Raw genomic sequence first — 21,785 nt, forward strand, 5'->3', positions numbered from 1 at the left:
CACAATCGTTGGTGACATTGTGAAGGGGAACTTCCTACCACTAAAAGATCATCAAGGTACGGAATTATGAGGGTATCTTTTACTCTTAGGTATGACATTACTTCCGACATTAACTTAGTGAATACCCTTGGAGCTATTGATAGTCCAAAGGGCATTGCTGTATACTGAAAGTGTCGTATACGTCCATTCAACACAATCGCCACGCGGAGATATTGTTGATGTTCTATAAAAATTGGCAGATGGTAATACGCATCTTTTAGGTCGAGTACCGTCATAAAACAATGGGGAGACAACAGTTTTATGGTGGATCGGATAGACTCCATTTTAAAGGTTTGATTCTGCAAAAAGGTGTTCAATTTTTTAAGGTTCAATATGGTTCTGAAAGATCCATCTGGCTTTGGGATTAAAAATAGAGGGGAATAGAACCCCTTTTTTTGCTGAAGAAATGGGACTTCCACCAAAACCCCTTTGGCTAGAAGGTTCATTACCTCCTGCTCCAAAGCCTCCTGTTGTAACTGGGTTTTTAAAGAAGTCAATAGAAATGAGTCCGGCGGGACTCGGGAAAATTTTAATTTTAGGCCGAAGGTGATGATACTATTTGCCCAAATGTTCGAAGTTATTTTCTGCCATTGATCTGAGAAGGAAGACAATCTACCTCCGACAGGCAGATCTGTTCTAACGGGGTTTTTCCTCAGTTTTGTAAGGGCGCTTCCCAAAAAGTGCTCCTCTCTGTCTGGTGTCTCTAGTGGCCCAGCGATCTTGGTTCTTGAAATCCTTCCTCTTGTTAAACATGGGCTTTCGGAACGCCCTCCTATAAGATGGAAGGTAATTATTATTAGGGAAGCCCTTTTTCCTCTCCCCTGCTTTAGTCAGGATCTCGTCCAGCTTAGTACCAAATAGGTACTCACCCTGACATGGAAGACCACACAATTTGGATTTTGTCTGGGGATCGCCTTTCCAGCCCTTAAGCCACAGGGCTCTACGTGCTGCATTAGTCAGCCCCGCCGACTTGGCCGCTAAACGTATTGAGTCAGCAGATGAGTCTGCCAGGAAGGCTGCAGCACCCCTAATTAAAGGTATAGAGGCTCTCAACTTGTCTCTAGAGAGACCGTTTTTAAGTCCTTCTTCCAAGTCACTTAGCCAGACTAGCATGGACCTAGCGGTGCATGTAGCTGACACAGCCGGTTTTAGGGCTCCCGCACAAGATTCCCACGCTCTTTTAAGGAGAGAGTCGGCTTTACGGTCCAGAGGATCTTGTAGTGAACCTGAATCCTCCACAGGTAGCAGGGATTTTTTAGATGTGGAAGCCACTGCTGCGTCTACTTTTGGGGCTTTTGACCAGGTCGAGAATTCCTCATCATTAAAGGGATAACGTCTCTTTGAAGATGGTGGTAATCCCTTCTGCCCCTGGTTTTCCCACTCTTTTTTAATTAAATTTTTTACTGCTGCTATCACCGGAAAGGAGGGTCTTTTCCTTTCGGACAGCCCAGCGAACATTATGTCCTGCTGTGTTTTAGGGGTCTTAGAATCCTCGATGCCCATAGTGTTACAGACGGATTTCACCAGGTTATCTATACTGTCGGTGGGGAAGCACGTATCTTGATCCTCATCCGAGGAAACATAATCCCTAGAAATATCCGAATCTGCATTCTCTAATTCGGAAGATTGGTCAGATATGGGTGAAACATACTCTCTTGTCCCCTTAGGACGCGTTTCTTTGTGTAACTATCCGGAAGGGGCTGAAGACATATCGCACACTGTTTGTGTTTCGTTTTTTCAGTACATTTTGCCTAGAGTGTTAGAGAAGAGGGGACAGCAATCAGCTTAATAGGGTAGATGTACACTCACCCCAGTGAAGCGTCTGTGAAGGTACCGGCTGACGAGGAGGAGACTGCAGAGGCTTGCTCTTTTTAGAAGATCCGCTCCGCTTGGAGTGGCTGCTGCTGCTGGTATGGCTGTGAGGAGTAGTTGCGGTGGCCTCAATAGAAGACATCGCAGGGTCCTGTGCCGAATCCATATTGGACGCCGGAGCGTTACTGCCGGCGTCCTTTTCACATGGGGGCCGCCATCTTCTTCCTGTTGAACCCGGAAGTGCTAATCACTTCCGGGTCGCGGCCATATTCCATATGCCCGCGCTGTCACCGGCACCAGTGCCGGCGCCGTCTCCTCCCTCTCCTCGGAAGCTTTTAGCTTATACTTCCGGGGGGCATACTGGGGCTCCACGCTGTATAAGCGCTCGCCGAGGACGGCGCAGCGTTCCCCAACTACAGCGCTAACTCCCCGCAGACGTTCCGGATGAATTTCTGTGAGCCAGCACTCTCCAGCCCTGGCCTCACAGCGTCTGCCAGCAGAGGGGGGAAGCTGACACCAGGACCCCCGACGCTGCTTCCAGCTCTGGAGCCCTTGCCGTCCTCACAGGTAAACCGCGCAAGCGGCATCCAGGCTAGGCATCCTCTTCTCCGTGGATTCCCATAGGAACAGGAAACCAAACTGTGGGAGCGAGGGGGACCGCCCCTTTTATCTCTCCGTAGGGTTTCCTGTTCCTAGGGGCGGATCCCCTCTCTCAGTGGGTGCTGTCGTGGCGAAGAGAAAAAACTACACAAATCATTTTCCCACATGGAGAATCCATAGAACTACTCCATGCATATGGAAAGGTTGGAAAGAAATGCCATTCGTGGAGCCATGCCAAGCGTGGAAGGCGTATTAGCTCTCCCTGCATACATCCAATCCACTTCTGTTTCCAGTTATAGACTGCTTTCATACACAATTTTTTTTTTTTTTTTTTTTTAGAGGAACATCCCATTATTTGGGCCATTTTTTCATGTTTTTGCGAGTTATCTTGCATCCAGATGTGTTGAAATATAAAACGCACTACATGCAATGAATTTGGTTTCTGGCATTTTGGCATCACTTTTGGCCCCGCATTTTCTAGATATAAGATTTTTTAATTTTTTTTTTCTTCTAAGCTTTCCTATAGGACTTCAAAAACGACAGAAAAAAAACAGATGCAAATGTAAGAGAATAACATAAACACTACGAAAAATCTTACATTATTGCCTGTATGCAGAAGGACTTAGGCTACATCCAAACAGGTCACATATTTTGCAGATTTTGGAGCTGGTTACTCTAGATTTATCCTCTTCCTTGCAAAAGGTAATATTCACAGTAAAAAAAATCTATAGTATAAATTGACATAATGCAGATGTCAAATCCATAGCACCGTTCAATTAAGGCTGTGCGCCCATGATGAGTTTCTGACGCTGTGTATTTTTAAGGTGTCAAAAACGCCACGTCTTATAGTTGCATTAAAGTAGATGAGATTTAAAGAAAAGCATGCTCACTGTGCTTCTTATTTACTCAGCATAAGCTGACCTGCGACGCGCGTTTCAAATCCATAACATGTCAATTTCTCTTGTTCGTACCCTTAGTTTTATGTGCAGATAGACTTGCATTAGATGCGGCAGCAGGTAAAAAACCCACGTTTAATGGATCCATATAGGCTTTAATGGCCGTGTCTGATGCACTAAACTGATAAGAATAGTACATTCTCTAAAGGTACCTTCACACTAAAGGTACCGTCACATTAAGCAACGCTGCAGCGATATCGACAACAATGCCGATCGCTGCAGCGTTGCTGTTTCGTCGTTGTGTGGTCGCTGGGGAGCTGTCACACAGACAGCTCTCCAGCGACCAACGATGCCGAAGTCCCCGGGTAACCAGGGTAAACATCGAGTTACTAAGCGCAGGGCCGCGCTTAGTAACCCGATGTTTACCCTGGTTACCATTGTAAATGTAAAAAAAAAAACACTACATACTCACCTTCTGATGTCCGTCACGTCCCTCGCCGTCTGCTTCCCGCACTGACTGTGAGCGCCGGCCGTAAAGTAAAAGCAGAGCACAGCGGTGACGTCACCGCTGTGCTGTGCTTTACGGCCGGCACTCACAGTCAGTGCGGGAAGCAGACGGCGAGGGACGTGTGACAGACAGCAGAAGGTGAGTATGTACTGTTTGGTTTTTTTTACATTTACAATGGTAACCAGGGTAAACATCGGGTTACTAAGCGCGGCCCTGTGCTTGGTAACCCGATGTTTACCCTGGTTACCTGGGGACCTCGGCATCGTTGGTCGCTGGAGAGCTGTCTGTGTGACAGCTCCCCAGCGACCACACAACGACTTACCAACGATCACGGCCAGGTCGTATCGCTGGTCGTGATCGTTGGTAAATCGTTTAGTGTGAAGGTACCTTAAGGCTCATGCCTGGGACACATGGATCCATTTTTAAAATGGATGAGTGTATGGATGTACAAAACTTTATGGGTTTATACGTTGCTTGAGAGAAAAAAAAAACAGCACACAGACGTGTCACATGGATGTGTGAATGCAGCCTGATACTGAGGAGGTTTTTTTTTTTAGATGGTTGGATAAGATTTCCGTTTTTTTCCCTTCCAGAAAATCCACAGAGTAGCTTACCTGCGCAAACATAATAATCATTTTATTTTTATAGCGTCTACATATTCATAATCCAAAAAAGGGGGCAAAACAATTATCCACGCTCTGCCATATACAATACAGAAAACCGAAAACAAATGGACACAAGAGCTAATTAAAGGTAATATGAACTTTAATTATAAATATTTAGAAGACCATAATAAAAGAAGGGGTAATAGATGCAACAGAAAAAGTGATAGAGAACAACCTGGTACCGCATCAGGAAAGCAACAAATAGACAATACAAAAGGCACTGACAAAAAACCACAGGATACTGGTAAGTAGTTTGTACAGAAAATCAAATTAATACAGTCATAAAGAAGTCCCAATGGCCTAATTGGTGAGGATAAGATGAAATATATATAAATGCGGACTTAATATGTCCAACAGATAATTGAGACAAGTGCCAAGTGCCAAAGTACAATACAGAATGTAGCCTAAAAAATGGCAGCCGACTCGAAATATCCTCTAAATAGTCCTATCACTACAAAGTGCATAGTGCTAAAGTGCAGTAAATAGTAAATATAGACACCCAAGAGAACCGACCTACATGACTAGTATTCATCAGTAAACCCCCAAATTGGGGAATACACAGCCGATGTTGCCTAATAGGGTATTAGTAGATACAGAGATTGTGCAGCACTATATGCAACCAACGTAAGGACACATAGAGCAAATTTGCAACATAGGGGAATAGAAAGAGGACAATATATTGAGCCAGCCTGTACCTGAATGCGGTGAGAAGGACCCCAATGCGCGTTTCGCACACTTGCTTCCTTGGGGGAAGCAAGTGGAAGCAAGTGTGTGAAACGCCCAGGTGAGTATAATCTAACCTCTTTTTCTCATCTTTCAGGATACATCGGGGGCTTATCTACAGCATTCCAGAATGCTGTAGATAAGCCCCTGATGCTGGTGGGCTTAGCTCACCTTCGATTTTGGGGGTGACAGGTTCCCTTTAAAGCTTCTCTATAGGACTTAAAACATATTTATTCTGGAGTTTTTCAAGTATTGCAAAATAAAAAAACACTGCCAAAAATGACCATGAAGACGCCACGAGTGTTTTTTCAAGCTTTTACAGCTATATAAAAATAGAGTGTGTGAAGAAGGCCTAAGTAATATGTGTGGTTTTTCCCCAATTGAAGTTTTCCAACTTGTGACAACCACAACATGCTGGGAGTTGTAGTTTCACAAACGCTTTAGATCTACATTTTGGAGAAAAATAGTATAAATAATTGTGAATTAGACAAGTCTGAATGGCTAAGACTTGTATAGGGGTGAGGCCATATGTATCCATCGCGGCTGGAATAAAAAGCATGTTTTTGCTGATTTGCAATACTATTTTGATTGCGTTAAAAACACGAGAGGTTGCAGTCTTCAACACAGTTTTGCACTTATATCCTAAAGGAGCTTTCCAGGGTTTAACATTTTACCAGAGTTGGGGCCATATGATAAAATAATAAAACACCAAGTATTAAGCTGCTAAATCGATGCATATCCAGCACTGCTGCTACTGTCCCTGACTCCAGTTATTGTTTTCTTGGTTGAAGTATTGATGTGCCATCTACCAAACGTGACCCCAGTTCTACGGCTGCCACTTCAGCCCTCCCACAGGTCACGGTTTACTTTAACCAAATCTTGGGAAAACCCTTTAAAAACTTAAGACACCAGTGTGCAGACACAATATTATACAAAACCATGGAAAAATGTAAGCATAAGCACATAAGATATAACTCAGACATATCTCAAAATATTGTGAATAATTTCATCCTATTTATATGACAACTGGAAATCCCACAGTTCTGAGCAGGGCCCATGCAGTACTGATTTGAATGGATTAGAAATACGCATGTTCAGCCTCTGCTCCACTTATTGTCTATGGGACTGCTGGAAACAGCTGAGTGGTGTACTCTGCTTCTTCCAGCAGTGCCATAGACAATCAATGGAGCAGAGGTCAAGAATGTGCGCTTTAACTATATTCATGACGAGACTACATCATTAGGTTTATCCACTTTGTTATGAATAAAGGATAATTAGTTATTTTGGGAATAACGCTTTAAATGCTGAAATAAGGATCCACATTTGTTAGAAGAGGCAAATACAGCTCTGCAGTACGAGATTTACCCACCAGCATAAAGCTAGTGCTGGGCAACCATTCATGCATGGACATAGCTGAGCATGAGGCCGTCTGAGCTTGACACTTTCTATCCTAAAGCTGGCCCGGCAGTCAGCTGATCGCTGCAGGTCTGGCTTCATCCTCTAGTGATCAGATGGTATCATAGGGCGCTGGGCCAGGTCCAGCAGAGCGAGAGATGCTGTTTGCAGCATCCCAACGCTCTGTCTCATAGGGAGATATTTATTGAGCATAGAGGGTATATTTATATGAGGCTTTTTTGACCATGTGGTTTAAACCACATTGTGACCATTCACATTAAAACTGCACACATCCTTGTGATATTGGATGAATTCTGACTGTCTCATATAAATGTTCACATAGACAGCAGTTGTAATAAACCAATATATAGAGAAAACAACTTTGCGGCTGGTACTGTGCGGTTTTATTTTAAGCAATGCAAATTTTACTGCAACACTTAGAAATCGAACTGACATTGTTATTTGGACCAAAAAAAAGGCTACAAATAGAGGAAAAAGAAAACAGGCATAGCTGAAGATATGATAACTCAAGGACAATGTGACGGCATCACTACACCCGGCCATCAAGGCCTCACCTCGTACCGCAGGCTATAATACCCAGTAAGTGATATAATGCCACTGCTACATAGAGATTAGCACGTATAGCCCAGCTCTGGCCCTATCCATAATGTTTTCGATGAGTGATATAGCTCCAGGGCCCACATTCCTGCTAATGATAAACGGTTTGGCATTTCTGCTCAACACATGCATTATATTAGTAATAGATCCAAACAATACACCACCTGTATCTTACTAAAAGATACCAAATGTGTATGACCTCGTATCTGCACATTTCCGTCACTACAAACATCCATTCTTTCATCCAAGACATTCCCGAGATATGATATCTATATACAAGCAATAGATTGGAACTGGACTAACTATTACAGTGCCTAATATTGCAGATAGTACAGATGTATGTGTGTAGAAATATTTTGTATGTATATACTGTATATACTACATACTGGACACTGTTGTGTGCAGATACCCATGCACAGAACCTGCACAGTGTATCGAGAGTGGGCTCCTATACATGACAATGCTGTCTAGAATGACCATGTACGCTGGCATCGGTGAAGTAACAGAAACTACCTACATACCTCACCACTTGTGAACTTGACCCCATTCCAGCTCCTCCCCAAGCTCACCACCACACTTATCCCATCTTTTCAACCTATCACTAACTTTTGATACCTTCCCTTCTGTTTTCAAACATGCCACAACAATACCTATCCTCAAAAACTATTATCTCGACCCAAAAGCTATGTCCAGCTATCGCCCCCATCACTCCCATTCACTTCCAAACTCCTTAAGCAGCATGTTCACGCTGAACTTTCCTCCCACCTCTCATGTAATTCGCTCTTCAACAAAGTACAATCTGTCTTCCACCCATGACTTACAGCCAAAGCTAACAGACAATTCTCTATAGTCCTCCTTCTAGACCTGTCCTCTGCCTTCAACACAGTAGACCACTGCCTCCTACTACAGATCCTCTCTTCCTTTGGTGTCAAAGACCTTGCCCTATCCAGGATCTCCTCATACCTTACCAACTGCACATTTTGCATCTCCCACTCATACACTACCTTCTTATCCCACCCTCTCTCTGTTGGAGTCCCTCAAGGCTCTGTCCTAGGAACCCTACTCGTCTCCATCTATACCCTTGGCCTGGAACAATTCATAAAGTCCCATGGATTCCAGTACCCTCTGTACGCTGATGACACTCAGATCTACCTCTCTGGCCCAGGCATCACCTCTCTGCTGTCCTTCAAATTCACATCCAAGCCCTCACTACCTCCTGTCGCCTCCAGCTCAAAAATATTTCCAGAATCCATCCTTTCCTCAATCCTCACTCTACTAAAATGCTTGTGCATGCCCTTGTCATCTCCCACCTCGACTACTGCAACATCCTCCTCTGTGGCCTACCTTCTAGTGTTCTTGCAACTCTCCATTCTGTCCTTAACTCTGCTGCCGGACCAATCCATCTCTTTCCTCCCTACTCCTCAGCTTCTCCTCTTTGCAAATCCCTTTATTGGCTCCCAATTCCCCAGCGTATCCAGTTCAAACTACTAACACTGACCTAGAAAGCCATCCATAACCTTTCTCTTGGGTACATCGTCAAACTAATCTTTCGATATTTTTCCTCACGTAATCTCAGATCCTCCCAAGACCTCCTTCTCTCCTCCCCACTTGTTTGTTCCTCACCCAATCGCCTTCAAGACTTCTCCCGAATGTACCCCTTCCCCTGGAATTCTGTGCCCCAACATGTCCGATTATCCCCCACATTCCGATCCTTCAGGAACCTGAGAACCCATCTCTTCAAGAAAGCTTACAGCCTGCTATGACCACACTGCCACCTCAACCCCACCGGAGCTACCGCACCACCCCGACCTGCTGTCTCCTTCCTCACCATCCTGTAGAATGTAAGCCCGCAAGGGCAGAGTCCTCTTCCTTCTGTACCAGTCTATCACTGTTAGTTTATTTACTGTAAGTGATATCTGTAATTTGTATGTAACCCCTTCTCATGTACAGCACCATGGAACCAATGGTGCTATATAAATAAATAATAAAAAATAAATAATAACCCGGCTCTGAATCTGAGCAAAAGCTTAGAGCCTACAGCAACAAAGGGAACAAAGCAGGTGCCTTATTGGGAGGTAGAAGAAACAACTAAGTCCATACTCTTAATAGTTCAGATTGTTAGGTTTTGGGATGTAAAGCAGTATAAATAGATAAAAATATACATATATGCTTCATCTATCTATACCATTTAACATCCTAAATCCTAACAATGTGAAGTATTAACAGTAAGGACTATCTATCTAGCTATATACACTCACCGGCCACTTTATTAGGTACACCTGTCCAACTTCTTGTTAACACTTAATTTCTAATCAGCCAATCACATGGCGGCAACTCAGTGCATTTAGGCATGTAGACATGGTCAAGACAATCTCCTGCAGTTCAAACCGAGCATTAGTATGGGGAAGAAAGGTGATTTGAGTGCCTTTGAACGTGGCATGGTTGTTGGTGCCAGAAGGGCTGGTCTGAGTATTTCAGAAACTGCTGATCTACTGGGATTTTCACGCACAACCATCTCTAGGGTTTACAGAGAATGGTCCGAAAAAGAAAAAAAATCCAGTGAGCGGCAGTTCTGTGGGCGGAAATGCCTTGTTGATGCCAGAGGTCAGAGGAGAATGGGCAGACTGGTTCGAGCTGATAGAAAGGCAACAGTGACTCAAATCGCCACCCGTTACAACCAAGGTAGGCCTAAGAGCATCTCTGAACGCACAGTGCGTCGAACTTTGAGGCAGATGGGCTACAGCAGCAGAAGACCACACCGGGTACCACTCCTTTCAGCTAAGAACAGGAAACTGAGGCTACAATTTGTACAAGCTCATCGAAATTGGACAGTAGAAGATTGGAAAAACGTTGCTTGGTCTGATGAGTCTCGATTTCTGCTGCGACATTCGGATGGTAGGGTCAGAATTTGGCGTAAACATGAAAGCATGGATCCATCCTGCCTTGTATGGAGCATCTTTGGGATGTGCAGCCGACAAATCTGCGGCAACTGTGTGATGCCATCATGTCAATATGGACCAAAATCTCTGAGGAATGCTTCCAGCACCTTGTTGAATCTATGCCACGAAGAATTGAGGCAGTTCTGAAGGCAAAAGGGGGTCCAACCCGTTACTAGCATGGTGTACCTAATAAAGTGGCCGGTGAGTGTATATATATATGATAATGGTGTTACAATGTATGCTTGGCAATATATTATTAGGGGTGTGATGACAACACTGAACACGTTGCAGAAGATGTTACTATGTATACAGAGCAGGGGCCCAAGAGGTAAGGGGGCCCAATAACATCTCTAATGCAGGTGGAGTGGTGCTTTAGGATGAGCTGTTGGGCGGCCAAGGGCCCAGATCCTGTTCTTGCACCGCGGCCTCTTCTGTCTGGGTCCATATTATCGGGGTGTACAGCCGGGTTGTTGCGGTATGTATAGAATGTAGGTGTATACGGAACTTTATTATATTCTAAATATTACTGTTTGCAGTTACTTCTATTATTGTCATAAAGGCCGGAGTGGCAATATAACTGTGCAGAGACCGAGATATATAGAAATATAGATAGATAATAGATGGATCTTCGGTGTGTGAATATTAGGGGACCCCAGCACGCTGAGCCCCTCCCAGTCTGACTCCCCCCTAGCAGATGCACAATGGGTTAAGTCCTCGTCCAGATGACAGCTTCTCCTCACTCAGCCAGTATGTATGCCTGTGAGGAGGCCACACGCCCCGAGCACCGGGCAGATGACGGGCTGTGGAGAGGAGCCGCTGCTGCCATGCTGCACACTAGGATGGGAGCCGTGATCTGCTGCCATGTCTACCTGTCACCGCAGCCCGCCACCCTGGGCTTGTACCGGAGCCGCAGCCGTGGCAGCACTATGCATGCACAGTCACACATAACGGGGCCCTTACCTCCTTCTCCTCTGTGGGGGACCCGGGAGGCCGCACGGCATCCAGCAGAGAGAGGGGAGAGAGGAAACAGACAGGTCAGGGCTGTGAGCACAGGGGCCCCGCACGCTCCCCGCACGCCCCCGGGCCCCATCTCACCTGTCTTCAGCAGCTTGCTCTTGTACCTGATGCTGGTGCTCATGGTCCGCGATGTGATGCTGTGCAGCGGGCAGTGCAGTGTGTGATGCAGTGAGCAGTGCAGTGTGTTCTTTGTGCTGCTCCCTTACAATAGACTCCTAGGGATGAGGAGAGCAGGCTGCTGCTGCATTACTGAGCGCACGGCCTGCAGCCATTGGCCGAGCCTGTCCCAGCCTACAGCGTGCAGCCAATGAGCGCCAGCGAGTACACAGGCCGGCTCCGCCCCCAGCTGTCTGCCTTGCCCGGCGCGGTGTCAGTGTGCGCTGGGTCCTATTTACTAGCTGCCATAATAAAGCCTGGTGGTCGGGACTAGCCCACTGTACTGGCCCCCGCAGCAGGGCTGGTCACATGGCACAAGGAGGGGTGGACCTGTGGTTTGTATCTACCTCTGTAAGTAGCAGTGATGTAACATAAAGCTCCTGACCCCAATGCAAAATCTTCAACAGGTCTCATATGGGCCAAAGGGACCATTGGGGCATTTTAGGCTCTAGGGCCCAGATGTCAGCGCCACCCCTGCACCCTAGTTAAACGTGGTAAGTATTAAATCCTATATAGTTGGGCGCAGTCAGACGGTGGTATAAACCGGAACGCGGTGCACGGACTGGCCGGTGGCTCTGAGAATCCCAGCTGTATAGAGACACATGACGCCGTCACACTCGGGTCAAGAGAGCCGCCAACCGGGCACAGTGTTCCCATTTCTAGGACCGTCTGACTGCGCCATTACTGTTAGGTTAAATCTCCTTCCCTGGAGCAATGAGACCCTGCACAGCCTACTACTGAGCAAAGCTGCAGAGAACAGCGGACAATAATGGGAAGCAGTTGTCACAGGGTCCTGCAAGGTGCAGAGGTCTCTGGAGTATGGTGTAGAGACAATCCAGGACACCTACTGTGTAGGACAGAAGAAGACAGCCAGGGCCGGACTGAACTCCAACATGCAACCATCAGCGGAAAGATGGGGATTATGATATGACACCTCTGAACATGTAGGGGCCTTTTCTGTGGTAACAAACCTTAAGACGGTGCAATATTTTTGCGCAACTTGGAAGCTAACACACCAGTCCCCGCCAGCTATGCCAATATGGACAGGGCCCATCAGATTCGTGGTAATTGCGCCAATCGTAGCTTACTATAGAAAAGTATTACAGTTCCTAACTGCAGTATATTGCTGGTGGCCGCACATGCCGGGTAACAGAGGTGCCCAATTCTTTCTGTGACATGAGCTGCTTGGTGCATTACCTCCAGTGACCCCCGTCATTAAGATTGATGTGTGCAACGCCGATCTTAAAGAATCGGACCCTTAAACCAGTTGTCAACTACTAGGAAAACTTCTCATTTCCCACGCTTGGCCCTGATAAAATAATAAAGCTCACCTCCCATGCCGGCGCCATTCCTGCATTGTCAGAACTCGCGGTCCCCGGGTTCTTGTGCGGCTGTATGACATGCGGTGCCTGGCTCCAAATCAGCGCTGGCGTCACTGTCTCCCCTTCCATTCATGAAAAGGAAGTCAGAGATCAGCTGCAGCCCAGACTTCTTCATGTTCAATTCATACGTAGGCGGGGAAAGTGACGCCAGCGCGGATTGGGCATCGGGGTCATGTGTCATACAGTCGCATGAGAGCCCTGGGACCGCGAGTGCCGACTCCACAGGAAAAGCACGGGGAGGGGAGTATAGGCTTTTTTATTGAATCGAGACCAAGCGTGGGGAAAGAGAAGGAGTTCTTCTAGTAGACGACAACCCTTTAGGCCGGTTTCACAAGTCCGTTTATTTCCGGTACCGGAGATATCCGTGTCCGTGTGTGTAATACGTGTGGCACATGTGTGGCAACTATGCGCCGCATCAGTACCACACAGACAGCCGCCGGGGAAGAAGCGCTACAGTAAGCGCTGTTCCCCGGTGGCTGGTGCTGAAGTTGGCTCTCATCATTCTCCCCTGCTCTGCCGGTGATCGTCGTGAGCAGAGGAGAATGATGAGAATTATAATAAAGTCTAAACAATCACAGCAGGTGGGGGCTTTTGGGACTGTTACTCCCATCATCCGACACCTGCTGCCGCTAATAATGCCGCCTGTGATCTAAGGAAATGAATGAAAAACCCGACGTGGATTCTCCCCTATTTTTTTTTTAACCAACCAGGCAAAACCCTCAGCTGTCAGTTTCAGCAAGGTTGGTTATCAAGAATAGAGGGGTCCTGCCCTGTTTTTTTAATATTTAAATAATTTAAAAAAACGGAGTGGGATCCCCCCATTTTGACAACCAGCCTTGCTAAAGCTCACAGCTGGGTGCTGCTATTCTCAGTCTGGTAAGGGGCCATTGATATAGGCCCCCCCCCAGCCTAAAAACAGCAGCCCATAAAAGGCGCATCTATTAGATGCACCAATTCTGGCATTTTGCCCGGATTTTCCCACTTGCCTTGTAGCGGGGGCAAGTGGGGTTAATATTTGTGGGGTTGATGTCACCTCTGTATTGTCAGGTGACATCAAGCCCACGGCTTAATAACGGAGAGGTGTCTTTAAGACACCTATCCATTACTAATCCTGTAGTTATATGTTAATACAGAGTCAGAATAAAATCCTTTATTTGAAAAAATTACACAGACTCCTTTAACCACTTCATGACCCAGCCTATTTTGGCCTTAATGACCTTGCCGTTTTTTGCAATTCTGACCAGTGTCCCTTTATGAGGTAATAACTCAGGAACGCTTCAACGGATCCTAGCGATTCTGAGACTGTTTTTTCGTGACATATTGGGCTTCATGTTAGTGGTAAATTTAGGTCGATAATTTCTGAGTTTATTTGTGAAAAAAAAGGAAATTTCGCAATTTTCACATTTTGAATTTTTATTCTGTTAAACTAGAGAGTTATGTGACACAAAATAGTTAATAAATAACGTTTCCCACATGTCTACTTTACATCAGCACAATTTTGGAAACAAATTTTTTTTTTGCTAGGAAGTTATAAGGGTTAAAATTTGACCAGTGATTTCTCATTTTTACAACAAAATTTACAAAACCATTTTTTTTAGGGACCACCTCACATTTGAAGTCATTTTGAGGGTTCTATATGGCTGAAAATACCCAAAAGTGACACCATTCTAAAAACTGCACCCCTCAAGGTGCTCAAAACCACATTCAAGAAGTTTATTAACCCTTCAGGTGTTTCACAGCAGCAGAAGCAACATGGAAGTAAAAAATGAACATTTAACTTTTTAGTCACAAAAATGATCTTTTAGCAACAATTTTTTTATTTTCCCAAGGGTAAAAGGAGAAACTGGACCACGGACGTTGTTGTCCAATTTGTCCTGAGTACGCTGATACCTTATATGTGGGGGTAAACCACTGTTTGGGCGCACGGCAGGGCTCGGAAGGCAAGGAGCGCCATTTGACTTTTTGAATGAAAAATTGGCTCCAATCTTTAGCGGACACCATGTCGCGTTTGGAGAGCCCCCGTGTGCCTAAACATTGAAGCTCCCCCACAAGTGACCACATTTTGGAAACTAGACCCCCCAAGGAACTTATCTAGAAGCATAGCGAGCACTTTAAACCCCCAGGTGCTTCACAAATTGATCCGTAAAAAAGAAAAAGTACTTTTTTTTCCCCCAAAAAATATTTTTGCCTCAATTTTTTCATTTTCACATGGGCAACAGGATAAAATGGATCCTAAATTTTGTTGTGCAATTTCTCCTGAGTACACCGATACCTCACATGTGGGGGTAAACCACTGTTTGGGCAGATGGTAAGGCTCGGAAGGGAAGGAGCTCCATTTGACTTTTTGAATGAAAAATTATCTCCATCGTTAGCGGACACCATGTCGCTTTTGGAATGCCCCTGTGTGCCTAAACATTAGAGCTCCTCCACAAGTGACCCCATTTTGGAAACTAGACTCCCCAAGGAACTTATCTAGAGGCATAGTGAGCACTTTAAACCCCCAGGTGCTTCACAAATTGATCCGCAAAAATGAAAAAGTACTTTTTTTTCACACAAAATTTCTTTTAGCCTCAATTCTTTCATTTTCACATGGGCAACAGGATAAAATGGATCCTAAAATTTGTTGGGCAATTTCTCCTGAGTACGCCGATACCTCATATGTGGGGGTAAACCACTGTTTGGGTGCACGGCAAGGCTCGGAAGGGGAGGCGTGCCATTTGACTTTTTGAATGGAAAATTAGCTCCAATCGTTAGCGGACACCATGTCGCGTTTGGAGAGCCCCTGTGTGCCTAAACATTGGAGATCCCCTACAAGTGACCCCATTTTGGAAACTAGACCCCCCAAGGAACTTATCTAGATGCATAGTGAGCACTTATAACCCCCAGGTGCTTCACAGAAGTTTATAACGCAGAGCCGTGAAAATAAAAAATAATTTTTCTTTCCTCAAAAATGATTTTTAGCCCAGAATTTTTTATTTTCCCAAGGGTAATAGGAGAAATTGGACCCCAAATGTTGTTGTCCAGTTTGTCCTGAGTACGATGATACCCCATATGTGAGGGTAAACCACTGTTTGGGCGCACGGCAGGGCTCGGAAGGGAAGGCACGCCATTTGGCTTTTTGAATCGAAAATTAGCTCCAATCATTAGCGGACACCATGTCGCGTTTGGAGAGCCCCTGTGTGCCTAAACATTGGAGCTCCCGCACAAGGGACCCCATTTTGGAAACTAGACCTCCCAAGGAACTAACCTAGATGTGTGGTGAGCACTTTGAACCCCCAAGTGCTTCACAAAAGTTTATAACGCAGAGCCATGAAAATAAAAAATAATTTTTCTTTTCTCAAAAATGATTTTTTAGCCCACAATTTTTTATTTTCCCAAGGGTAACAGGAGAAATTTGACCCCAAAAGTTGTTGTCCAGTTTCTCCTGAGTACGCTGATACCCCATATGTGGGGGTAAACCACTGTTTTGGCACACGTCGGGGTTCGGAAGGGAAGTAGTGACGTTTTGAAATGCAGACTTTGATGGAATGCTCTGCGGGCGTCAGGTTGCTTTTGCAGAGCCCCTGATGTGCCTAAACAGTAGGAACTCCCCACAAGTGACTCCATTTTGGAAACTAGACCCCCAAGGGAACTTATCTAGATGTGTGGTGAGCACTTTGAACCCCCAAGTGCTTCACAGAAGTTTATAACGCAGAGCCGTGAAAATAATAAATGTGTTTCCTTTCCTCAAAAATATTTTTTTAGCCCATAATTTTTTATTTTTGCAAGAGTAACAGGAGAAATTGGACCCAAAAGTTGTTGTCCAGTTTCTCCTGAGTACGCTGATACCCCATATATGGGGGTAAACCACTGTTTGGGCACATGCCGGGGCTCGGAAGGGAAGTAGTGACGTTTTGGAATGCAGACTTTGATGGAATGGTCTGCGGGCATCATGTTGCGTTTGCAGAGCCCCTGATATGCCTAAACAGTAGAAACCCCCCACAAGTGACCCCATTTTGGAAACTAGACCCCCCAAGGAACTTATCTAGATGTGTGGTGAGCACGTTCAACCCCCAAGTGCTTCACAGAAGTTTACAACGCAGAGCCGTGAAAATAAAAAATCATTTTTCTTTCCTCAAAAAAGATGTTTTAGCAAGCAATTTTTTATTTTCACAAGGGTAACAGGAGAAATTGGGCCCCAATATTTGTTGCCCAGTTTGTTGTGAGTGTGCTGGTACCCCATATGTGGGGGTAAACCACTGTTTGGGCACACGTCAGGGCTCGGAAGGGAAGTAGTGACATTTGAAATGCAGACTTTGATGGAATGGTCTGCGGGCGTCACATTGCATTTGCAGAGCCCCTGATGTGCCTAAACAGTAGAAACACCCCACAAGTGACCCCATTTTGGAAACTAGACCCCCCCAAGGAACTTATCTAGATGTGTGATGAGCACGTTCAACCCCCAAGTGCTTCACAGAAGTTTACAACGCAGAGCCGTGAAAATAAAAAATCATTTTTCTTTCCTCAAAAAAGATGTTTTAGCAAGCAATTTTTTATTTTCACAAGGGTAACAGGAGAAATTGGGCCCCAATATTTGTTGCCCAGTTTGTTGTGAGTGTGCTGGTACCCCATATGTGGGGGTAAACCACTGTTTGGGCACACGTCAGGGCTCGGAAGGGAAGTAGTGACATTTGAAATGCAGACTTTGATGGAATGGTCTGCGGGCATCACGTTGCATTTGCAGAGCCCCTGATGTGCCTAAACAGTAGAAACACCCCACAAGTGACCCCATTTTGGAAACTAGACCCCCGAAGGAACTTATCTAGATGTGTGGTGAGCACTTTCAACCCCCAAGTGCTTCACAGAAGTTTATAACGCAGAGCCGTGAAAATAAAAAAATAATTGTTCTTTCCTCAAAAATTATGTTTTAGCAAGTAATTTTTTATTTTTGCAAGGGTAACAGGAGAAATTGGACCCCAACAGTTGTTGCCCAGTTTGTCCTGAGTACGCTGGTACCCCAAATGTGGGGGTAAACCACTGTTTGGGCGCACGTCGGTGCTTGGAAGGGAGGGAGCACCATTTGACTTTTTGAACGCAAGATTGGCTGGAATCAATGGTGGCGCCATGTTGCGTTTGGAGACCCCTGATGTGCCTAAACAGTGGAAACCTCTCAATTCTAACTTCAACACTAACCCCAGCACACCCCTAATCCTAATCCCAACTGTAGCCATAACCCTAATCACAACCCTAACCCCAACACACCCCTAACCACAACCCTAACCGCAACACACCCGTAACCCTAATTCCAACCCTAATCCTAACCCTAATCCCAACCCTAACCCTAATCCCAACCCTAACCACAACTGTAACCCCAACGCACCCCTAACCCTATCCGTAACCCTAACCACAAGCCTAATCTTAACCCTATTTCCAACCCTAGCCCTAATTCCAACCCTAACTCTAATTCCAACCCTAACCCTAAGGCTATGTGCCCACGTTGCGGATTCGTGTGAGATTTTTCCGCACGATTTTTGAAAAATCTGCAGGTAAAAGGCACTGCGTTTTACCTGCGGATTTACAGCAGATTTCCAGTGTTTTTTTGTGCGGATTTCACCTGCGGATTCCTATTGAGGAACAGGTGTAAAACGCTGCGGAATCCGCACAAAGAATTGACATGCTGCGGAAAATACAACGCAGCGTTTCTGCACGGAATTTTCCGCACCATGGGCACAGGTTTTCCATAGGTGTACATGGTACTGTAAACCTGATGGAAAACTGGTACGAATTCGCAGCGGCCAATCCGCTGCGGATCCGCGGCCAATCCGCTGCAGATCCGCGGCCAATCCGCTGCGGATCCGCGGCCAATCCGCTGCGGATCCGCAGCCAAATCCGCACTGTGTGCACATGCCATAACCCTAACCCTACCCCTAACCCTACCCGTAACCCTAACCCTACCCCTAACCCTACCCCTAGTTCTAACCCTAGTTCTAACCCTAACCCTAGTGGAAAAAGAAAAAAAAATATTTTCTTTATTTTATTATTGTCCCTACCTATGGGGGTGATAGAGGGGGGGGGTTTATTTATTATTTTTTTTATTTTGATCGCTGTGATAGAACCTACCACAGCGATCAAAATGTACTTTGTAATGAATCTGCCGGCCGGCAGATTCGGCGGGCGCACTGAGCATGCGCCCGCCATTTTGGAAGATGGCGGCGCCAATGGAGGAGGCGGACGGGCACCGGGAGCCTCGGTAAGTATAAGGGGGGGAGATCGGGGCACGGGGGGGGCGTCGGAGCACGGGGGAGTGACATAGGAGCACGGGGGGAGCGGACAGGAGGACGGGGGAGCGGAGCACAGGACGGAGGGGACTATGGGACAGATCGGTGGCTTGGGGGGGCGATCGGTGGGGTGGGGGGGGTCACTTCAGTATTTCCAGCCATGGCCGATGATATTGCAGCATCGGCCATGGCTGGATTGTAATATTTCACCAGTTTTTTAGGTGAAATATTACAAATCGCTCTGATTGGCAGTTTCACTTTCAACAGCCAATCAGAGCGATCGTAGCCACGGGGGGGTGAAGCCATCCCCCCTGGGCTGAAGTACCACTCCCCCTGTCCCTGCAGAACGGGTGAAATCGGAGTTAACCCTTTCACCCGCTCTGCAGCGACGCGATCATTCCATGACGCCACATAGGCGTCATGGGTCGGATTGGCACGGGTTTTCATGACGCCTACGTGGCGTCAAAGGTCGGGAAGGGGTTAATATTATGAATTAAACCATACTTACTGCAACACCTAATTCCCAGAATCTCTCGATCTCCTGCAATAAAAATAAAATTAAAAAAACAACAATATACCATACCTGTCCGTCGTTCTGTCCCACACCATAATCCATGTCTGGGGACTAAATAGTTTTCAACCTGGACAGTGCCAAGATTCGACCCTCCTGGTTGAAAACCACTGGTGAATGAGCCGCTGAGAGCGCAGCATCATTCACCAGTGGTGACATCATCAATGAGCATTTTCCCACAGTCCTGAGGTCACCACAGTTCATCCCGACCTCGATGATGTCACCACTGGCGCTCCGAACATCGGCTGTTTCCCACGCTGTCATCTGTGTGGCAGCGTGAGAAACACTGCTGGCTATGATCAGTGGCAAGTTAGGCTACTTTCACACTAGCGTCGGGCACTGCACGTCGCAATGCGTCGTTGTGGAGAAAAAACGCATCCCGCAAAGTTGCTCGCAGGATGCGTTTTTTCTCCATAGACTTTTATTAGCGACGCATAGCGACGCAGTGCCACACGTCGCAACTGTCGTGCGACGGTTGCGTCGTGTTTTGGTGCACCGCCGGCACAAAAAAACGTTACATGTAACGTTTTTTGTGCGTCTAGTCTGCCATTTTCGACCGCGCATGCGTGGCTGAAACTCCGCCCCCTCCTCCCCGGACCTTGCAATGGGGCAGTGGAAGCGTCGTAAAACTGCTTCCGCTGCCCACGTCGGGCATTTTTTTCACAGTATGCGTCGGTACGTCGGGCCGACGCAGTGCGACGGCCCCGTACCGACGCTAGTGTGAAAGCAGCCTTAGTTACCACCGGTCAGGGAGCTGCGGTTCCTACATTGTCAGATGACAGCGTGAGCAAGCAGCTGTGACCGGAGGTAAATATGTTATCAGCGAATGCCTGCTGTCGCTGATAACAGGTTTGGGGTTGATTTTATCTGTTTTATGGCCACTAACATCAAGCCCAGGAGTTAGTAATGTGGAAGTATCTACAGTATAAGACACCCCCATTACTAACCCCATAGGTAGATTTTAAAAACGATACAGCCAGAATAAAGCCCTTTAATTGAAATAAATACACCTGACATCTTTATTTTAAATAAAAAAGCAGTTATACTAATCCATTGAAGCTCATGTCCCCTGTAAAAGAATAAAAATAATAAGCAACTATATTCCTCACCTGTCCTACGTGAAGATAATCCATATCTTTCCCACGAAGAACAGGATGATTTTGGATAGCGGTCACATCAGTGATGCGACCGCTATCCACGCCAGCTGGCTCACACGGAGACAGGATTGTAATCATGCTCCTGCAGTGTGTAGCGCTCAGCTCCCATGAGAAAGGTCACCGGAGTTCATAGCTGATGAACTACGGTGACCTCACTTACTGCACCCATCGCTGCATGAGAACTTTATAGCATAGGTGTCGGCTGATGAATACTCCCATCAGCTGTGACTGCTCTCTCTGTTATCTAGTACTCTGTCAACAGCCAACGCCTGTGACTGGCGGTAACCTTTTTACTGCTGGCCACAGCTGCTGGCTCACACTGTCAACTGACAGCGTGGGAACCACAGCTTTCTGACCGGCGGTAATTATCTTACAGCCAATCAGAGCCCATGTTTACCACGTTGTCACGCAGATGACAGCATAGCAAACAACGGATGTTGGGGCCCCCTGTTCATCTGAATAGGATCTGGGTATCCGAATCAAACTTTTTTAGATGTTCGGCTGGACTCGAACATCCACGGGTTCGGCCATCACTAATAGTGATGTGATGAAGGTGGTAAAGTTGACTTGTTTTGCCAAATGGAGAGCATAGTTATACAATTTGAACATGAACTTTTAGTGGATGAAGTCTGAAAGTGATTTTCTCCATAGACCCTCAGCACACCTTGAGCAGCACTGGAGAAAACGTGTTTGCAGCATGTGCCAGGGTTGCCGCTGGCTATGTCAGGTCTTTCTGCATGTAGCTGTTCCTGTCTCATCTGGAGCACTCTGCAATATATTATTGTAATTTGACATTACTGAATCTGGACAAGAGAGGGACGAGATGGAGCTAAAGATGACTGTATATTGTGCATAAGCTCCTGGGCATTGATGGCACATAGATTTCTGTATGTGTGGTAAGTGGGAGTGTACTGGGTTTGGAGACGGTTCTTGACAGAGAAGGAAAGCAGTTTGTGGTCAGAGAGTGGGAGAGGGGAGTTAGTAAAGTCATGCACTGAACAGAGACAGGAGAAGACCAGATCCAGCATATTCCTGCTCTCATGCGTATGA

The 21,785-nt window shown here is 46.2% G+C and overlaps 1 protein-coding gene across 2 annotated transcripts in view; it reads right to left on the minus strand.

Moving 5' to 3' along the window:
* Window positions 1–11,478, minus strand: part of SEPTIN5 (septin 5) — a 98,946-nt gene extending 87,468 nt beyond the window's left edge. Inside the window, exons 1-2 of one of the 2 annotated variants that reach the window (XM_077293406.1) lie at window positions 11,291–11,478; window positions 11,156–11,166 (exon numbers count right to left, since the gene is read on the minus strand). In XM_077293406.1, coding sequence (XP_077149521.1) covers window positions 11,156–11,166; window positions 11,291–11,333 — 54 coding nt within the window. In that variant the 5' untranslated portion in view covers window positions 11,334–11,478. The remainder of the gene's footprint in view (window positions 1–11,155; window positions 11,167–11,290) is intronic. The other variant, XM_077293407.1, reaches the window with a different exon arrangement.
* Between the last annotated feature and the right edge of the window lie 10,307 nt (window positions 11,479–21,785).

Source organism: Ranitomeya variabilis, chromosome 1 (genome assembly GCF_051348905.1).
Source record: "Ranitomeya variabilis isolate aRanVar5 chromosome 1, aRanVar5.hap1, whole genome shotgun sequence".
NCBI lineage: Eukaryota > Metazoa > Chordata > Amphibia > Anura > Dendrobatidae > Ranitomeya > Ranitomeya variabilis.